At 37.0% G+C, this 21599-nt stretch overlaps 1 protein-coding gene across 5 annotated transcripts in view; it reads right to left on the bottom strand.

Moving 5' to 3' along the window:
• Window positions 1-21599, bottom strand: part of POU2F1 (POU class 2 homeobox 1) — a 187006-nt gene that overhangs the window by 26521 nt on the left and 138886 nt on the right. For all 5 annotated transcript variants that reach the window (XM_072830448.1, XM_072830452.1, XM_072830450.1 and 2 more), the window contains 8 exons: window positions 21323-21511; window positions 19743-19869; window positions 18215-18309; window positions 11602-11775; window positions 5970-6111; window positions 4673-4818; window positions 3399-3578; window positions 1268-1373 (listed from right to left, as the gene is read on the bottom strand). In XM_072830448.1, the coding sequence (XP_072686549.1) occupies window positions 1268-1373; window positions 3399-3578; window positions 4673-4818; window positions 5970-6111; window positions 11602-11775; window positions 18215-18309; window positions 19743-19869; window positions 21323-21511 (1159 nt within the window). The remainder of the gene's footprint in view (window positions 1-1267; window positions 1374-3398; window positions 3579-4672; window positions 4819-5969; window positions 6112-11601; window positions 11776-18214; window positions 18310-19742; window positions 19870-21322; window positions 21512-21599) is intronic.

Here is a 21599-nt window from a genome sequence, read left to right as displayed (position 1 = left end):
TAACGGACTGAGCCACTCAGACACCTCTCTCATCAAATTTTCAAGGAGCTCTAAGACCCAAAAGAGGTCAAGAAGTACTATTCTATGGGCGCCTGGGTGGCTCAGTCAGTTAAGCATCCAACTCTTGATCTCAGCTCAGGTCTTGATCTCAGGGTTTTGAGTTCAAGCCCCCCTCTGGGCTCCACTTTAAGCCTATTAAAAAAAAAAGTGCTACAACAAATAAATAAATAAAATTATGAGATTTCCTAATGACTTAGAAACTTAATAACTCTAAAAGCCATTCAATTAGATCACAGAACCAAAGAAGTATTATAACAAACTTAAAACATGAGTGAAGACAATCAAATTCCTTAACTCTAGGTTAAATTCAAGTTTCACTGTGAAATATCACAAATCTCTTCGAGAGTTTACTAGCACATAATCAAGCTGGTGAATAATTACAGAATGCCTTATGCATCATATATCACTAAAAAACTTCTGATGACAACACTGAGTTATTTTAAATGTACTTGGGAAATGTGCTATTTTAAAGGAGGCCAAAGGAAAAAAAAATTATTCATTTTATAGTAAATGTCAGGCACTAGACCCTGAGATTGCAAAAAGAATATTTAGATCTTTTAAGAAGTGCAAAGTCTATTGGAAAAGACAAAAGTATAAAAATATAATTATTTATAATATAAGCAGGTAGAAATGAATAGTTTCTGGGAAAGCTAAAGAGTATTTCTAGAAAGAACTGATACTTAAGCTGGAAGAGTTTCATTGCTATCAGAAAGAAGTGCAGGTTGGGATAACATTTTAGGCAGTGGAGATGTTTACAAAGGCATGGATGGAATCTTCCTGTGTGTTGAGGGTGGAAAGGAGAAAAGACTAGTGGAAGATAAGATCCAGACTAGAAATAACCTTCTATGAATTGATGATGAATTTGGATGCTTTCCTGAATACAAAAAGCTGCAGCCACTGAAGGTTTTTACGAAGAGGAGTTACTTAAAAAAAAAGTTGGGAGTTTTGAAAGGTATTTCTGGGAACAGTGTAGAAAATAAGAGTAACATGGGAAAGAACAGATAAGAAAATCTTAATGTGAAAGTATTCTAACAAAATTAATTATGCCTGTTTTTTTGGACTTCAGGTTTTTATGTATGACTTTTCAAAAAAAGCAATATGTATTTCTAGTTAGAGCCTTAATTTGCAGTTTAATTCACAATTCTCAGAGAGACCTGTCATGGGCCTACAGTTTGCTCGCCAGCTGCACAGCCTTGCCGTTGCTTACCTGTAACAGAGAGGTTGGTCACCGCAGCGCTGGTCAGCGGGAGGACTGGATTGACAGTGAGGGTAGTTGCTGCGCTGCTCGGCACAAGGCTTGGCGTGGTTGCCACCTAGAGGTCCGAAATGAAAATACGCAAAAGTATTTTTAAAAATAAAAAAATTTACATCAATATTGAAGACATATTTTGCCTATAAAAAATACTTTAAAATTCCAGATACAGGGTGGCCCGGGTGGCTCAGCAGTTTAGCACTGCCTTCAGCCCAGGGCCTGATCCTGGAGACCTGGGATTGAGTCCCATGTCGGGCTCCCTGAATGGAGCCTGCTTCTCCCTCTGCCTGTGTCTCTGCCTCTCTCTCTCTCTCTCTCTCTCTCTCTCTCTCTGTGTCTCTAATGAATAAATAAATAAAATCTTTAAAAAAATAATAAAATTCTAGATACAACAGGATTATAAGGGCCTCAGAGGAAATAATTTTATAATCATTTTTTGATCTTGGAATTGAGAAAATAGACCTATGTTCAAAGGCAGCTATTAGAAGATGGTTTTTCATGGATAAGAGAAACAGCTTTGCCCAAGGTTTTATTTTTTATTTTTTTTATTTTTTTAATTTTTATTTGTTTATGATAGTCACAGAGAGAGAGAGAGGCAGAGACACAGGCAGAGGGAGAAGCAGGCTCCACGCACCGGGAGCCCGACATGGGATTCGATCCCGGGTCTCCAGGATCGCGCCCTGGGCCAAAGGCAGGCGCCAAACCGCTGCGCCACCCAGGGATCCCTGCCCAAGGTTTTAAAAAGAAATACTCCAAGTAAGGAATATTATGCTGATTATCAACTTAATCTACAAAAGAAAATTATTCAATAGGATCAGAGCATCAAGGATTTTGGATTGCTTTTAATTTTGGTCTGTCTTGTTTTTGTTTTTATTTTGTTTTTAATGAAAAGATATAATGGAAAGAATGTGAAGCAAAATTTTAAAAAGATGACAGTTTCTTTTTTTTTTTTGACAGTTTCTTTTTGAAATAAAGTATTTCTACAGTTTTATAAGAAACACTGTCTTTCTTTTAGTACAAATAAATACAAAACACAAAACAGAACTGTGTCTAAAGACTGTCTTTTTCATAACTACTATGTCATAAACTTCAAGATTAAAGCCCAACCATTCAACAACCACAGCCTTCTCTTAACAACTAGTATGCATTCTTAATGATGACTTCAGTTTAAAAACCATCCAGTACAGAATGGATATTCAAATATAATAAAAACAAATTAACAAGGAAAGATCAGAAATGCAAACTCAATCCTGTCATCTGTGGAAGCCTGCCTGGAAATACAGAGTCACATTTGCCGTCATCCTTAAGAGATCAAGGGAGTACCTGAGCGCTGCATGTCCCTTTAGTCTAGAATACTATTCCAAAGCAATTGGTGGAAGTTACTCAATGAGGTTATCAATGAAAGGCCCCATACATGTTTGGAAGTGAAGATGTGAGATGGTTGTTTTCATACAAGTTCAGAGCTATCTGGGGAATTTACTGTCACTTCCTCATGTAAGCTTAATAAACTGGGCTTTAAAACCCAATAGAAATATGGGAGAGCCTGGGTGGCTTAGTCGGTCAATCATCTAACCCTTGATTTTGGCTCCATGATCTTAGGGCTGTGAGATGGAGCCCTATGTTGGCTCCACGCTGAGGGGGTGTGGGTGGGGGAGTCTGCTTGAGATTCTTTCCCTCTCCCTCGCTCCCTCTCCAAAAAACAACAAAACAAAAACTCCAAAACCCAACATGAATAAAAAGCAACTAAAGATTTTTTTTTTAGGTAACTGGAATCTAGCAAATCTGTTCCCACAGTTAGAGTAACCTAATAAACTAAACTACATCAAAGAAGAGAAAAATGGAGCCATCATGAAATAGGAAAGAATTAAAATTGTTCACTTAAAAAATCAGTTAAGTTCTTGGCTTAATGATAACACGAGATTTAGTTACTTTGATAACATTTAAAATAAAAATCTATATATACTTACTCAACATGAATGTGTATATATATACGTGTGTGTGTATATATATGTATATATACACACAATAAATTACTATCATGAAATAAATTGATTTCATAGATCATCCTCTATTTTTTTAACCTTACCAGTGAGGTTGGACTAGGGAAAATTGCTTTGATAGGTGAGCTGCTGGTCCCACCACTGCTTGGTGGGTTGATTCTTTTTTCTTTCTGGCGGCGGTTACAAAACCAAACACGAATCACTTCCTTTTCCATACTGAGCTGATCAGCAATCATGGTGATCTCTTCCGAGGTAGGCTTTTGATTCTAAAGGGGAAAAAGAAAAATCATCTTGTGGAATAACTTTTAATTTTTTTTTTAATTAAAAAAATTTTGGGGGGGATAACTTTTTAAACCTACTGGCATAAATAAACAAATGGGAAGGGACAAATCAGAGAATGAAGTTGCGATATATATGATCATTTTGGCCTACTTTAAACAAAGAACTTCTATAGATAAACATTCTAATGAACATATATTTATTGAACTTATTCATTTAATTAAGAATAAGTTATCCTTGAATATTCATTTTTTATCTTAAGGGCTATTAATCTTGACTAAAATTAATAATCAATACAACTGTATATATTAGTAGGAATTTAGGAGATTTTTCAGTGCTTCACACACATGCTTTCAACAGGATCCATGAGGTAGGCAGTAAGCCCATGGGGCAGAAAAGGCAAGTGTTTTACAGATAAAGTCTGTTTTACAGACTTTAGCATAAGAAATCAAGTGACTTGACCAATCACAGTTAATAAAAGTGGTAGAACGGGTAAAGATTCCTGATTCAATGTTCCTTCCACTATGCTTAACCCTTTTCTAAACTAGAAGTCAAAATTGTATTAGAAGCTCTAACTGTGTTATTCCATGAGGCAATTAACAAACAGGAGGCCAAATACCTGTTAGAACTAACTTGAACTACTGAGATCCACTACTAGCCTGTAGTGGTCTAGTCCCAAATGACTATTCTAGGCACACAGGCTAGAATTTAGTCAAACCAAACTGTTTTGTGTGTCGCCGGCTCTACCTCTTGGTTTTCCCTCTCTGGATGCCTTTGGTTGTGCATTTTCTCTGCTTCCAGTGCTTCCCTGCCACTTCTCCCAGCCTGGTCCTATGTATCCCAGGGGAGCTGCTGCTTCTGTCACCCTGGTGCTCACATGGATGTGAGCCTGGACTCTCCTCAACCCGGAAGTATTCTGGTTCTGTTTCCAATGTTCAGTAAGTTCAGCAACTGGTTTGTCTCTTGTTCTCTACTATGTTATAAGCATCTTTAAGGACTGAGGCAAGTAAGTCCATCTTTTATCATCTACAGCACCTAGTATCACACAAACAATCACATGTACATGAAGAACTTTATTAACCTCCAAGAAACTCTTCTCTAAGGCCACACGGATGTTGGTCTCTATGCTGGTGCGTTTCTTCCTCCTACGGTTCAAGCCTTCCATTCCTAGCCCTGGAGAATTCAGGGCACTTGGGCTGGAGAGACCTGAATCAGATGAGAGGTTCTCTGTAAGAAAGAAGAAAACACAGAAACCAAGTTAGTGGAGCACAATTCATGCATATAATACACATATTACCAATAATAAAACTGATCAAAATATGTTAAGCTAAAAGCAAGCATGGAAGGGTTTTCATAACCTACATTAAAACATCATTCACTACCATATCTTTCTGAATTCTTTAAGGCTTAAACAAGGTTCTGTTATTTAATAGACCAATGACCCTGGTCATGTCATAGACATCTTTGAGTTTCTTTACACACTATATAAAATGAGATGTTCTCACCTGTAGAACTCAGTAAGATTATAGACGCTAAGGCCTCATTCAGAGCTATGGATGCAGACCATCCAAAGGTGGGCATTACAGATTCGTCTTTTCCAAAGACCTGACTTTTGTTCACATTTACAACAAGAACTATAGTCTAGGAGATCTCCATGGCTCCTTACAGTTCTCACATAGCCTATTGATTCTGTGACTCAAAATTCAAATTTTCCAAAAGGAAATCTCAGTACAACGTACCTAAGTTAAAGCTAGCAGCTCAACTTTTTACATATGAAATATATGGTCATTTTTAATTACAAAAGTAGAAAAATGATCAGAAATAAGTTCATGAGGGCAGCCCTGGCGGTACAGCGATTTAGCGCTGCCTGCAGCTCAAGGTGTGATCCTGGAGACCCAGGATCGAGTCCCACATCAGGCTCCCTGCATGGAGCTTGCTTCTCCCTCTGCCTGTGTCTCTGCTCCAATCTCTCTCTCTCTCTCTCTCTCTCTGTGTCTCTCATGAATAAATAAATAAAATCTTTTTTTTTTTTTAAAAAGAAGTTCATGATAATTCATCAAGGAAGAATCTATAAATTTGTTTTTCAAGTGTATCTAAATATATAGGACTTATCTTCTTCCCTCAACTATTCCTAACCCTGGCTCAAATACAAGAAATATGCCAAGGCTAAAAATTCTTGCTCATTGTGTACGTTGTAATTATTACATTTAAATAAATTAGTTCTCTAATTTATAGTCATAATTTACATTGATCCTCTCAACATCAGTGTGGTTCAATGTTCTGAAGTACCAATAATGCAACAGGAAACAAATCCAAGTGTAAACAATTCTCCTGTAAAATTTCACTGGTCACTTCCTGTGTCTTACATATTTACTCACCTGCGTCATTTAGCCACTTCTCCAAAAGTGGCTTTAGCTTGCACATGTTCTTAAAGCTGAGGTTCAAGGCTTCAAAGCGAGAGATGGTAGTTTGGCTGAAGTCATTTCCATATAGTTTACCCATAGCGAGCCCAACATCACCCTGCACAGTAATACAGAACAGGAGGGGGAAAGGAAGAGAGAAGAGATTTATCTTACTAATGTCCAAAGTCTTCATTCTAGGATGCTGCTCCAATAACTGTTCTAAAGACTAAACAATCATCCCATTTATTGGGTCCCACAAAAGCATCCAACCTTAAACTGAGCACAGCATTCAATGAGGACTGTTAGACCTTGATTATTACAAAATTCTTAACTCCCATATTCTCTGCATTTTCAGTCTCTTCTTGTTACCTCATGTAACAATCAAGATATCAAGAATTTCTAAGTTTCAAAAGATAATACTAATATTCTAACAAGCCCACAATGATTTAAATAATCTTTAAGGGACAACTGGGTGGCTCAGCAGTTGAGTGTCTGCCTTCAGCTCAGGACATGGAGTTCTGGGAATGAGTCCTGCATTGGGTTCCTGCATGGAACCTGTTTCTCCTCCCTCTGCTTATGTCTCTGCCTCTCTCTGTGTCTCTCATAAATAAATAAATAAAAATCTTTAAAATAATAATAATAATAATAATAAAATAAATAAATAATCCTTAAAATCATTTATCTGTATCACCTACAGGGTTAATAGATTTAACTGTTTAGATAAAACTTCAGGTATTTCTGAATTAGCCAAACTTCCTTATTATAAATCACTTTAAAATTTAGAAGTAATGCCCCACTCTCCCTGCACTCCCCCTACCCGCCTCCCATAAAATATTTCTGGAAGCAGTGAAAAAAATCTATTTTCCACCCTTAGTTTGGATTTCAAAGTTGGTTACAAAAACACATATCCTAAAAGACTACTTTTGTAACTATTATAGAGACAGAAATTCACAGTAGAGAGGTTTGACCCACTTAGTTAAACCTTCATGGGCACTGGAAACTTGGTAACCTTATAGCAATAGAACAATGATCCCCTGAATATATTACAAAAGATGTCTTTCTTTATAAACCTATAACCTTTGAAATGTATACAGTGCTTTTCTTCTGGCTGAATCGCTCTTGTTAAATCTGGAAAAAGCCATATCTTAATAGTTATTTTATATACGGGTAATAAAAACACATGGAGTTTAAATGATTCATGCTCTCGTTTCAGCTAGTTTGGTGGCGGGGCAGAAAGGCAACATTTCTAGTCCTAAGTATTACACAGCCAATTCTACCATGCAACAGCCAATTCCCAACAACTGTGGCAACACTTATTTTGAATTGGGATTATCTTAGTCCTTTGACTCCCCCCACCCCTCCCCAACCATATTTTGGAAAACACATTGTTTATTAGCACCTGCATTAGGTTGTAGTTAAGGAAAGGAAAAAACATTTTTTAAGAAACTTCCATTTTCCTACTGGTGTGCAACTCTGATAAAAAGTTTAACAGAGAGTTATAAATTTAAATGTTTAAATTATATGATAAAATGAGGTTTAGAGAATATCAGGACTTCAATTGGTGTCTCTATTTAAACTCAGTTCCTTATGTCAAAGTCTTTCTGGAATTAAAAAAAAAAAGGGAAGAGTCATGCCATCTTTCAAGTGCTCAGTAGCCACATGTGGAGAGTGGCTATTGTACTGCTTAGCACAAATACAGAACATTCCCACCATCACAGAAAGTTTCACCGACAGCTCTGAATACACAATCTCTAAGAACAGAAATGGACTGCTTATTGATTTCCTTCCAATTACAGTAAAACTGAAAGAACCAGGATAGTGTGAGTGGGGCATAATGCTATCCATGATATTTATATATAAATGTATCTGTAGATAAAGATTTATCTATATTGATATCTCTATACATTTATTTAATCTTACTTCATTTAATCAACAAATATTTACCAAGTGCCTAGTATATTCAGGCATTAAACATGCTTTGTTTGTCACATATATTCATGTCTTGGTCACTTTATTTCTTTAGATTATTATCTTCCAGAAAGCTGGGCCAACTAAACCTTGCAATTCTTTAAGACCTGCTGTAGTAGGTGAAAATAAATGTCTTCTGACATTGTATCTGCATAATTTGCTAAGAATTTCTGAAAAACTTCTATCTTTCTATGAAAAGTAACAATATTGGTAAGTACACAAAAACATATCAAAAATATCATTATAAAAATAAACAATGCCTTAAAATGGTGGCTAGACTTAAAGCCATGCCATCAACTCATGACAACTATGACAGATCCATGTGAGATTTATTTTATTTAAGGATTTTATCATTTGACACACAGAGAGAGGCAGGCAGAGAGAGGAGAAGCAGATTTCCTGCTGAGCAGGGAGCCTGATATAGAACTTGATCCCAGGACCCTGGGATCATGACCTGAGCTGAAGACAAATGCTTAACCAAATAAGCCACCCAGGTACACCCCCCTTGCGAAATTTATAATACAATTTTACTTCATATTTAAATTTTTAAAAAAGACTTGAGAGAGAGATCGAGTAAACAAGCAGGAGGGGCAGGAAGAGGAGGGGAGAGTGAGAGAATCCTAAGCAGATTCTGTGCTGAGCATAGAGCTCAACATGAGGCTCGGTCTCATGATCCTGAGATCATGACCCAAGGCAAAAACAAGCTGACACTTAACTGTGCCACCCATATGCCCCTAAATTATTTAAATGAATAAAAAGCAACAGGCCCCTCAGTTAATATACTAATTCTCATTAATTTGATATATGCTCAGTTTGGTGCTCTTGTTACTACCATGCTGAGTTCTTCCTCACAAAAGTAAATGTTTTAAGTAGTTGTGTCCTACATCATCTGAACTATATAATATCTCTGATATGTTTTTCTTTGATAAGATTTTATTTACTTATTTGACAGAGAGAGAGAGAGAGAGAGAGAAGGAGGAGGGGCAGAGACAGAGAGACAAGCAGACTGAGTGGGGAACCTAATGCAGGGCTGGATCCCAGGATCCTGAGACCATGACCTGAGTCGAAGTCAGACACTTAACTGACTGAGCCACCCAGGAAGCCCCTGATATTTTTTAACAGGAAAAAAGGAACAAAGATTGGGATTAGGAAATAATGAATATATCACATATGACAAAAGTGTTATACAATGGTATGCCTCCCAATTATAGAGAGACATTTATAGCAATCTTTTAAGCAACTAAGTAATTAGAAAATTACTGTTTAGAGGGCGCCTGGGTGGTTCAGTCAGTTAAGCATTTGCGTTCAGCTCAGGTCATGATCCCAGGGGGTCCTGGGCTGGAGGCCTGTGTCAGGCTCCCTGCTCAGTTGGAAGTCTGCTTCTCCCTCTCCCTCTCCCCTCTGCTCATGCTCTCTCTTGCTTTCTCTCTCACATACATAAAATCTTTAAAAAAAAAACAAGAGAAACACTGTTTAAAATATCTAATAACATGTATATTTACTCAGAGAATAGAGATTTTTGTTTGTTTAAACTAATAACTTGAATGTCTAATTTCCTCTGTGTGTTTATATAAACCAACAGGATACAAAGCAATCTTTGAATAGCTAACTGGGGTATGTGACTTAAAAATAAAGTTGATTTTCCCATCCTCCATCAGTAATATATGGTTTAATCCACATAGTTAAATTTTACAAAATGTTGTCTCTGGTATGTCAGTCTTTCTGGAGAAAAAAAAAAAAAAAAAAGGAAGAATCATGCCAAATAATAGGATAAAAACCATAAAGCACCAGACCATAAGGATGCTCCTTTACATATAAGAAAGAGAAATATGTTGGGTCAAACGCCACAGAAAGGGTAAACATTATTTGGGTAAAAGTTAAAGATTTTTAAAAGCCTTAATATACTTGGCATATCACTAAGGCAACAATCTCTTAAGGAACCTAAGAGTATGTTGTGCTAATAGCCTAAAAGCTGAAGCAGTGCTCGATATGCTAACCTTATACTTAGCAGTTAAACATTCAAGCTTAACTCCCTCTTATCAAACTAGTTGTATCTTCAGCTTTCTTTTTTAAAAACAAGCCAAAGGGCAGCCCGGGTGGCTCAGTGGCTCAGCGGTTTACCGCCGCCTTCAGCCCAGGGTGTGATCCTGGAGACCCAGGATAGAGTCCCACGTTGGGCTCCCTGCATGGAGCTTGCTTCTCCCTCTGCCTGTGTCTCTGCTTCTCTCTCTTTCCCTCTCTGTGTCTCTCATGAATAAATAAAAAAATAAAACCTTTAAAAAATAAAATAAAAACAAGCCAGACTGTTGAGATGTTTCAAAAGTACTAAACTCTTTTTGAATTGTAATTTGTTTCTTCACAACTGAAATTCCTCATTTTCTCTAAAATTATATCTACTTAAAAAATTATTTCATGTTCCTAATATGTATGTATGTAGTTCTTCTGAGCAGAGAAATATAAGGAATAAAAGTCTGTTCTTAAAAACACCAGAAAATTAAGATATCATCTTTGGTTTTTGATCTACCACGGTAGAATCATTATTTTACTTTCAACTGAAAATAATTCAGATAGTGTTTCAGTAGTGGCTTAATCTTCAGACAGGAATTATATTCTTAGAAAATACCAGGTTTTTCCTGATTCTGTAATATCCACTCCAATCTATACTTCAGTAACTGTTTTTCATCTAATGATCTCATATCATTTTACATGAATGTATGTATGTCTCCATTGGCCCCCCTTCTCTCCTCAAAATCTGTTTTTAAACAAGTCTTTCAAACTTTTTCCCTTTCAGTTACTATAAAAGGCCCTGCAATCTTACAAACAAAGCACTAAGGTCTAGAGCCAGATGTTCTACAAATAAAATCCTAACTGTAGTTACAGTAGCCCCAAACACAATCTTTTAAACTCTGACCATTTATTGGTCTAATTATGATTTCAGAGGCCTGTGTTCTGAGAGAAATCTTAAAGGTTTTAACCAAACATTAAATCAGAACTTTGTTTTTTTTTTTTTTTTTTTTTTTTTTAAATCAGAACTTTGTAATTGAATATATGACTAGCTGTCTAAATTTGTAAGTGCAGAAAATGGCTAAGAACAAGTTGAAGTCTAAAACTAAGTGACAGGGATGCCTGGGTGGCTCAGCGGTTGAGTGTCTGCCTTTGGCTCAGGGCGTGATCCTGGAGTTCTAGGATCAAGTCCCACATCGGGCTCCCTGCATGGAGCCTGCTTCTCCCTCTGCCTATGTCTCTGCCTCTCTGTCTCTCATGAATAAATAAATAAAATTTAAAAAAATAAAATAAAACTAAGTGACAGCGGCACCTGAATGGCTCAGTGGGTTAAGTAACTGCTTTCAGCTCAGGTCATGGTCCCCAGGTTCTGGGATTGAGTCCAGCATCAGAGGACTCTTCTCAACGGGGAGCCTGCTTCTCTCTCTGCTTCTCGCCCTGCTCACTCACTCTCTCTCTCTCAAATAAATAAACTCTTTATTTTAAATAAATAATAAATAAATAATACATACATACATACAAAGGGACAGCAAGGCCGAGGAACATACTGTGCCTCAGAAGCCTCTATGGACCTAGAAAGCACAGATCTGGACACAGTTAAGGAGGAAGATCCAAGTGAAGGGTGGGGTCATCCTACCTGAGTGAATCCAAGTTTGATTCGTCTTTGTTTGAAGGTCTTGGCAAATTGCTCAAGCTCCTCAAGGTCACTGGGCTCCTCCAAGCTGGGAGTATCAATTCGCTTTGGTGTGGACTGGCTCTGTGGAAGTGTCTGAATTGGGGTTGCTGCTATTGTGCGTGTTGGGGTTGCTGGCTGTTGCAAAGAACAGAAGGAGAAGAACAAGCATACAAAATGATACTTAAGTTTATCATGGAATGTGTCACAAATGAAAAACTTAAGGAAGCAGCTCTATTCATGAAGAACTATGAAGACCATGTAACATTGTAGAAGGTACAACAAAATGCTCAGCCAGAAAAGCAGAGTGTGAAATTGGGTGTACTATAATTACAGTTAAAGTTAAACATATAAGTCCATGAAGAAGTAAGTACTGAAAAATGAAACCCCTTATATTTGGGTTTTCAAATATATGTATGCATAAAATATGTGTGTTCAGAACATACATAATAAATTACTCTATTTTAAAGAATCTATTTCATAAATAGACCCCTTAATCTGTAAGTAAGTTTCTAAACAGCAGGGACCATATCAATCTTGCTTATCACTACCATACCTCCAACTTGTGACACTGTATTATAAAAAGAGTAAGATTAAAACGATTTTAAGGGAAAAGCAAATCATCTATCATTTAAATAAGTTACTAGCTTCCTTTTTGTGTATTTCTTCCCATAGACCTACATTTCTTTCCTTTTTTTATCCTGTTTTTGATTTGTTGCACTGTTTCATCTGTAAATGTTTCTTTCACAAGTTAGAAGTAATTTCCAAATTTTCAATAACAACATACACCTCACAGATCAGAGTAACTTTTATGATATGATTAAGACATTGGAAGGGGTCACAGAGCAGAAAATCAAAACGGTAAACTTTGTTTTTACTCAGGTATGACTGACATACAAAACAGCTGTATATATTTAATGTGTACATCTTGATGAGTCTGAAGATAGTATACATTCACGAATATATACTGTCACCATACACAATGCCCTAAACTTACTCATTACCTCTGGCAAGTCCATCCCTCCCTTGGATCTACATTCCTTTTTTTTTAAAGATTTATTTACATTCTTAAGTTTAATTACAGTACATATAATTTTATACTCTGCTTCACAATTATCACTTTCAAAGGCTGAGGCAATATTATCGTTAATTAATTTAATAATTTCTTCATTGCTAAACACATTTTCATTTATGTTCTCACTAACATAGTTAACACCATAATGAAAAACTTTGTGCACAGGGTAATTTACCCCACCATCGTAATTAGTTCTTTGAGATAAATTCACAAGTGATTTTCTGCAACTGGATAAAGGGTACACCATAAACAGTTGCATGGCTTTTGATACACATCATGTTGGTTCTCACTATAAAATGCTAGTTTCTTCCACATGATTATGTTAGCAGTTTTTTTTTTTTTTTATGTTAGCAGTTCTTAAATATGTTTTGCTAATTGAGGGAGTATATGGTACTTGACTATTGCCTTGATTTGTATTTCTCTTATTACTCAAAGTAAAATTTTTCTGTGCCCATTATTACTTATATTTCTTTATCAATTTATTTATATCCACAACCCATCTATATATTAATGATCTCCTTATCCTCATCCTTATTGAGCTCATCAGATGTTAGAGATTAAGCCCTTGTCTGTTTTATTAGTACAAACAGATTTCCCAATCTGCTTTTTCTCCTTTTATTTTTCAGCGTACGTAAGTTTTAAATTGTCATTTGGGTTATTTTTCTTTTCCTTTCTAATACCTTGTTGCTTCAAATCTGAGAAAGCTTTTACTTATTCTTAACTCAGATAAAATTCCTTTTAATAGACTGCTAGCTTCCTCTTACATATTTTTAAATATTTATTTAAATCTATCTGAGATTTATTTGGGGACATGAAGGTATACTCTTTCTTTTTCTTTTAAAGAAACTATTAAATTTCCTTATTACACAAACACAAGGCTACTCTGTTTTACTCACAAGCCCTGAGTAGAACCTGCCCTTGCCAGTATTCATTAGGAGAAGGTGTTGCCCTGACTGCAAAAACAGTTGCAGAGTTGACCCTTCCTGTGACCAGCAGCTCAGGTGAGAGATTATAAACCAGGGTTACAGATGAAGTCTGTGGCTGTGAATTTTCTTGTCATTTAAATGCATCATACACCCCAAACTTCGAGCTGGATAGTAATATGTTTTTTCCAGCTGAACCAAATGGCCCAGAAAACTACACAACAGACACGCCACAGGCCTACAAATGGAGTAGGCTCCTTTCTATCATCCTGCTTCAATGAAGACAACCAAGTCCATCTCTATTAGATGTTGCTGACACTGAGTAATTTTCAACCTGACCATTCTGGAGGAGTCAAAAGTAGCACCAACCATACTAAAATCCTATGCAGTTGTACATTTCCTGGTGTGACTGGTGGATAGGTAGAAGTGTGTCTCAATTCTCTGTTACTTCATCTCCAGGCTTGACATAGCCCCGTTCTCAAATAATAAAGGACTAAAAATAGTTTGAGTACCTTCAGGTGGAGTGGTTACAGATAAGTTATCCCTGAGGCTGGACTGGGCTAGATCTAGAAGTAGTCGAGTAGAGTTCACTGAGCAGGAGTCAGGATAAAGCTACAACAGCCCTGCCACTGTGCCCAGAGCACAGAGGCCAAGAAGGAATTGCTGGTACGGGCTTTTTTCAAAACTCCAACCTGACTTTTATATGCAGCATATTCACAATTAAATGCAAATTTAAAAGTGTACAGTTTAATGCTCTATATAAAGTGTACAACTGTATATAGTCATGAACTGCTATGACAATTACAACACAGAACATTTCTATCCCTTACAAAAGTTTCTTTGTGCTCTTTGCTACCAATCTCCACCCTTAGCCCTCAGCCCCTGGCAGTACTGATACGATTTCTATCCCTATAGTTCTATCTTCTAAAACACCATACACATTGAATCATATGGTATTCAGACCTTTTATGTTTCGCTTCTTTCACTTAACATAATGCTTCCAAAATTTAAACATGCTGGTGAATGTTTCAGAAGTATTTGTATTGCTGAGTAGTATTCCATCCTATGGATATGGAAAAATCATGTTACTTATTCACCAACTGATGGACATTTAGATTATTTCCGGTCTGGGTGATGATGAATAAAACTGCTTTGAACATTTATATACAGGTCTTTGTGTGGACATATGCTTCCATTTCTAGGAGGAGAACTGCTGGGTCATAACGTATGTGCATATTTAATTTTATAAGAAACTGCCGGGCAGCCTGGGTGGCTCAGTGGTTTAGCACCACCTTCAGCCAAGGGTGTGATTGGAGACCCGGGATCGAGTCCCACGTCAGGCTCCCTGCATGGAGCCTGCTTCTCCCTCTGCCTGTGTCTCTGCCTCTCTCTCTCTGTGTCTCTCATGAATAAATAAATAAAATCTTGAAAAGAAAAGAAAAGAAAAGAAAAGAAAAGAAAAGAAAAGAAAAGAAAAGAAACTGCCAAACTGTTTGCACCAACTTACAACCCCACTAATGATATATAAAACAGCCCAGTTGCTTTACACTTGGTATTGTCAGAGTCTTTTTAATTTTGCTCTTTCTAGTGGATGTGTAGTGCTATTTCCTTTGCATTTCCCTGATGACTAATGATTTTGAGCATTATTTTGGTATGTTTACTGGGCTTTGCATATCTTCTTTGGTTAAATACTTTCAAACATTTTGCACATACCCATCCTTTTTTTTTCTTTTTAAGATTTTATTTATTTATTCACGAGAGACACAGAAAGAGAGAGAGAGAGAGGCAGAGACACAGGCAGAGGGAGAAGCAGGTTCCATGCAGGGAGCCCGACGTGGGACTCGATCCTGGGTCCCCAGGATTAGGCCCTGGGGTGAAGGCGGCGCTAAACCGCTGAGCCACCCAGGCTGCCCCCTGCCCTTTTATTTTTTTTTAAAATCAAGTTGTCTTATTATTGAGTTGTGTGAATTCATTATAAAATCTGAACAGTCTTTTATCAGATATAAATTTGAAGAATATTCTCTTTCATTCTGTGCCTTTTAGTATTTAAAAAAATTTTTTTTAATTTTTATAAAATTAAATTTATTAATTTTTCTTTTATGATTAGGCTTTTCATGTCCTTTATTTTTTAAGATTTTATTTATTTATTCATGAGACACACACACAGAGAGAGAGAGAGAGGGAGAGAGAGAGAGAGAGAGAGGCACAGACATAGGGAGAAAGTAGGCTCTACGCAGGAAGCCTGACATGGGACTTGATCCCGGGTCTCCAGGATCACACCCTAGGCTGAAAGCGGCACTAAACCGCTGAGCCACCCGGGTGGCACTAAACCGCTGAGCTACCCGGGCTGCTGTTCTATTTTTTTTTAAAGGATTTATTTTATAGTGAGAATGCAGGCATGTGAGAGGCAGAGGAAAGGGAGGAGAGAAGCAGATTCCCTGCTGACTGTGAAGACCAATACGGGGTTTGACCCATGACCCCAAGATCATGACCTGAGTTGAAATCAAGAGTTAAACTGAAAAAAAAAAAAAAAAAAAAAAAGAGTTAAACTGAAAATCAAGAGTCAGACACTTAACTGACTGACACACCCAGGCACCCCCTTTTGGGTCCTATTTAAGAAATCATTACTTTGGGGCACCTGGGTGGCTCAGTTAAGTGTCTGCGTTTGGCTCAGGTCATGATCATGGGTTCCTGGGATCAAGTCCCATGCTGGGCTCCCTGGTCAGTGGAGAATCTGCTTCTTCTCTCTCCCTTTGTCCCTCCCTACCGCTTGTGCTCTCTCTTTTTCTCAAATAAATAAAATCTTTTAAAAACCATTTTATTTCCAAAGAAACAAAGATTTTTCCCTAAGTTTTCTTCTGGAAGGTCAGGTCCATAACCTATTTCAAATTAATCATTGTAAATTGCATAAAATAAAATCAAGATTCTTTTTTTTTTTCCCTTGCTGATGGATAACCAAAGACTTTCCTTTTCTCACTGAAATCCTTTGGCTCCTTTGTGGAAAATCAGTTGGCCATAGATGTACAGGTCTACTTAACCTTCTTTCTGTTTCATTTCTATCCATGCACCATTATCATGCTATCTGCATTACTGTAGCTTGATAACAGTTCTTGACATGAGGTAATCTTTTAATATTTTTATTTTCAAAATTGTTTTGATCATTCTATGTCCTCTACAATTCCATATAAATGTTAGAAAGACCATGCAAATTTCTATTTAAAAAAGCCTATTGTATTGACTGGAATTGTGTTGAATTTATAGATCAATTTGGAAAAGAATTCACATTTTAACAACTTCTTCTGATTCAAGAAAATATTATATCTCTCCATTTAATTTCAACTCAGCAATATTTTGTAGTTTTCAATGTTTAATTAAGTCTTACAAATGTTTTAAATTTTAAAATGTTTTAAATTTATCCATAAGTACTATAAATATTTTTCCTCTTAATTTAAACTTCCAAACAACAAAAAACAAAAAAACAAAAAAAAACAAAAAACTTCCAAACAATCATAGTTAATACTGATTATAAGAATATAATCCTACATTCTTGCTAAATTCACTTATTAATTCCAGCAGCTTTTTGTAGATTCCTTAGGATTGTGTACATAGACGATCATGTCCTCTACTAAATAAAACAGGTTTACATCTTCCTTTCTAATCTATATGTCCTTTATTTCTTTTTCTTGTCTTATTGCTAGGACCTATAGTACAATGCTGAATAAAAGTGGTAACAGCGGACATCCTTGCCTTATTCCTGATCTTAATGGGAAAGTATGATGTAGGTTTTTTTTTTTTTTGTAGATGTCTTTACTCGGTTTGAAAACTATTCCTATTAGCAAGAATTTTTATCTTAAACAGATGTTGAATTTTGTCAAACCTGTGCTAATGTGCTAATGATAACTTCCAAGATTACAGATAAAGAGAATCAGAGCTGGAAGAGGGATTCAGGATCAGTCAGTTCAATCATCTAATTTACAGAAGAAAAAAATGACGGTCCACAGAGGTGAAATGACATGCTCAAAGTCATAGCTGGTTAAGAAATAAACTAGATCTAAAGCTCAAATCTTAAGATACCTAGACATACACATTTTATATAATTAAACTCTAGTAGAAATGAGCTAAAGCAACATCTTGAAGTTGAGAGGAAAGAAAATAGAGATATCAGAGCTTCTTTGCAATTTCTGAGATAGGACAAAGGACAATGATGTGTTTCAACTAAGGCACTAGGTTTCTAGCGCAAGTGGTAATCTCTACTGCCAACCACAGGGAGGGGTGGAAGAAGACAAGAAGATGTCAAATAGTCAGAACCCATTACTCATCTGCCACTAACAAAGTTATTCTTTATAAACATAAAAGAAAATAGGAACTCCTCGAAGATTTTCAAAGACTACGTCAATTTGGTAGCATTGTTTTACAAGCTGATGAGTTTTGCTTTGAATTTTTGATCAGTTTGTGAAAACTATCTGGATAACTTTTAGTAGAGTATTATGGGGTTTCGCTGTTTTTAATTTAATAAAGTTCAAGAATCCCTCAAAACACCAGGGCAAGAGAAAGCAACCCTTAATGGGAGAAAACTGACCTGGGAGGTGAGGGTGATGCTTGGCTGCGACTGTAGGAGGTTGGCTTGGCTTTGCTGAGGTAGTTGCGTTAAAAGATTTTGCGCTTGCAGGAGTCCTGTAAAACATAAACATGTCATATCAGAAACAATAAAGATTATTGCGAACATACGGCAAAATAAAATATAAGAAAGTAAAATGAAGATCTCCTACTGATCTCTTGATAACCTTATCGATCTTAAAACTTTTAATGTCTTATTTGCCTTAAATTCAAACTTGTTAAACATGACTTGAGTAGGAAGAATTGGACATCAAACTAAAATTGATGTGTATGTGTTTGATAACCTGTCTGATGACCTTTCTGACTGGCCAATCCTTTACATTAGTAAGGAATAGATGAAAATGAAGAAATATTCTAAATGGAAGCAACTTGAAACTCAAAAAAGAGCTCATCTTACCCCAGAATCCAGTAGAAACTGCCAGTATACGTTGGACCAGAGAACTGTCTGGTTCATGAAAGGAGCAGACTATCTATTAAGTGGAACAGATATTTACACAACCAAAGATTTTGGAGGGCAGCCCGGGTGGCTCAGCGGTTTAGTGCCGCCTTCAGCCCAGGGTGTGATCCTGGAGACCCGGGATCAAGTCCCACGTCAAGCTCCCTGCATGGAGCCTGCTTCTCCCTCTGCCTGTGTCTCTGCCTCTCTCTCTCTGGGTCTCTCATGAATAAATAAATAAAATCTTAGAAAAGAAAAAGATTTTGGAATTAATCATTAAGAGGAAGGCTAAAGGACAGAAATAATGCGGACTTGGTAGAGATGCACTTTCCCTTGGGAGAAAGCCTCGCTACCCTGTCACTCTCCACACTGATTCCATTAACCAACTATAAACATGACTGAACTTAACTGATACAGAAATGACACGACAATATTTACCACTAAAAAATCTGCAACTTCTAATATAATACTCTTCTCACACTTTAAAAGAAAATATATGATTGTTAGAAGCATATGATTTTAATGCTCAGCCCACATTTTTTAATACATTCCCAAGAAAAACTATCAAAATACCAGAAGTAATTTATGTTGAAGGATTTCATTTAGACTTTTGGCCAAACTCTTGGTCCCCCCTAGTGATTAAACAGATGAAAGACAGTAAAAGACGACTTCAACATGTGGTGTGCATGACCAAAAAATATATTTTTCTTAACATGAATACCGAGGTTATTTATTTATTTTCAAGATTTTATTATTTATTTGAGAGAGAGAGAGAGCGCACACACAAATCGGGGGGAGAAGGAGAGAGACCAGAAAACTCCCCGCTGAGCAGAGAGCCCAATGCAGGACTGGATCCCAGGACCCCAGGATTGTCATCTGAGCCGAAGGCAGATGCTTAACAGACTGAACCACCCAGGTGCACCTGAATACTGAGTTTAAAGTAAATGAAATGAAAACATTGTGCTGATAGACAGAATGACAGCAGCGGATGTACGGTTCCTTAAGTGGCAGCCCTATGCAGTGCTATGCTAGGGGTTGCTGGGGAGGAGCTCACCCTGTTGGCCCTGGGGTGTCTGTGAGATGATAAACTGCGCTGGCTGCAAGTTGGTGGTTGGATGCACCAACACAAACTGCTGCAGGTTGAGATTCTGCTGCTGAAGCTGCTGCAGTTGCTGCAGATCCTAGAAAACCAGAATTAAAACACAGATTGGAGATCCTGAAACAAAAACTCCCTGAATCATAAGGTTCCCAGATTATGAACTGTGTCACCCACATAAAAAAGAGTTAGTAGTTTACATCCTTCCATTCTTGGGAACTGGGTGTGCTCTGAGTATGTTCACAAAGCATGGGAGGAAACCTGGGACCACCCCAAGGATTTATGATTCTTGGGGGTATCTGCTGCATCATAACTTAGGCCAAACCTAATTTCCAATAGTTATTTCCAATTTCCTCAGAACAAATGATTACGGTTGAGTGTTCTAACATGTAAAGACCAATATGGGCTTTAAAATCAAGTGAGAAAAGAATATTTGAAGAGTATTTGAATATTCAACTGATCTTTCTCAAAGTAAAAATTGAGAGCACTATGTCTGAATTTGCATCAATAAATTAAAATATCTATAATGATTCATTAAATCTGACACAAGTATGAGAAATCAGTGTAAAAATACCTAAAAATAGCTATCCATATAAAAATCCAATCCATAGTGTATTAAACTTGCTCATCTTGGTTTTAGCATTTTATAATTTTCAATTTGCTTTCGTGCACATTATCTTATTAGAATAATGTCACCATAGGGTCTCAAATCTTACACACTAAAAACATGTATTTGGTGATGAAGAAAGTACCCCAAACTAAACATTATCTTGATAAAACCTGTATATAATGGTCATAAGGATTAGTGATATCTATTCTTTACTCATATAGTTAACTGGCTTTTTTTTCCACATCTAATCAAACTCTAGCTACAACACAAATCCACTTCTGAGTCTTCTCTAGGGGGATAAAGACCCTCGTCTAGCACTAGACTCATAAGAATTCTTTGTATGACTTACTGATATGACACTTGTACTTTTTTCCTCTCCTTGAAATAAAGGATTTCATTTACCTTTCTTCCTTGGTAGTACTGTCTATGCCTCTTAGATAACTTTTTATTATCTCTCGATACCTTGCCTTAAAATGTGAAAACTGAAACCAAACAACATTCTAATACAGTTCTGTCGGAGTTAACCACTCTGTAGCAGAAAGATGATGTGCCATCTCTCACACACACAAGTGTCAACATTCACTACAGAGCACATGAAAGAACCCATGCCTGCCATAATTAGCTAATTAAAATAAATACAGTAATCCTCTGCTTCAGAAATATGCCAACTAATTATTCAAGAATTGTCACTTAATATAAACAGTTATTCAAATAATCAGTTATGTGTTTATAATATCAACTCAAATAAGCAAACAAACATATTACTTCTTGTTCAGTGGTAAGGAAGGCTACCACATAGTTCACTGATCTAGAGCTTTCCAGGCCTTGAAGGACCTACATGAACAATCAGAAAGTGAATTTTATACTAAAGAAAACCTGTCGTTTTTTTCTCAACTTCCTGCTCCAGCCCCAGGAGCTACTCACTCACCTGTGCGATCTGGATGGGCTGAGACAGGGGGATCTGCGTCATGGGCGTGGCGGCGGAGGCTGAGATGGTAGCACCAGCAGCGCTGTGCTGCTGGCTAGCGGAATGCTGCTGCACTGCAGCAGCCAGCAGCTGGGCCTGGGCCTGGGCCTGCTGTAGCAGTAACTGCTGCTGGGCTGGCGTCAAAGTAAGCTAAACAAAATGAGAACAAACAATCTGAAAGGTTTGAAGGAGAAGGGGCCCTGATGCAAGCCAATTTACTTTGTGTAGGTAACTCAAG

This window comes from Canis lupus, chromosome 6 (assembly GCF_048164855.1).
Source record: "Canis lupus baileyi chromosome 6, mCanLup2.hap1, whole genome shotgun sequence".
NCBI lineage: Eukaryota > Metazoa > Chordata > Mammalia > Carnivora > Canidae > Canis > Canis lupus.
The sequence above is the reverse complement of the archived record's forward strand: the minus strand, read 5'-3'. Positions and strand labels throughout refer to the sequence as shown.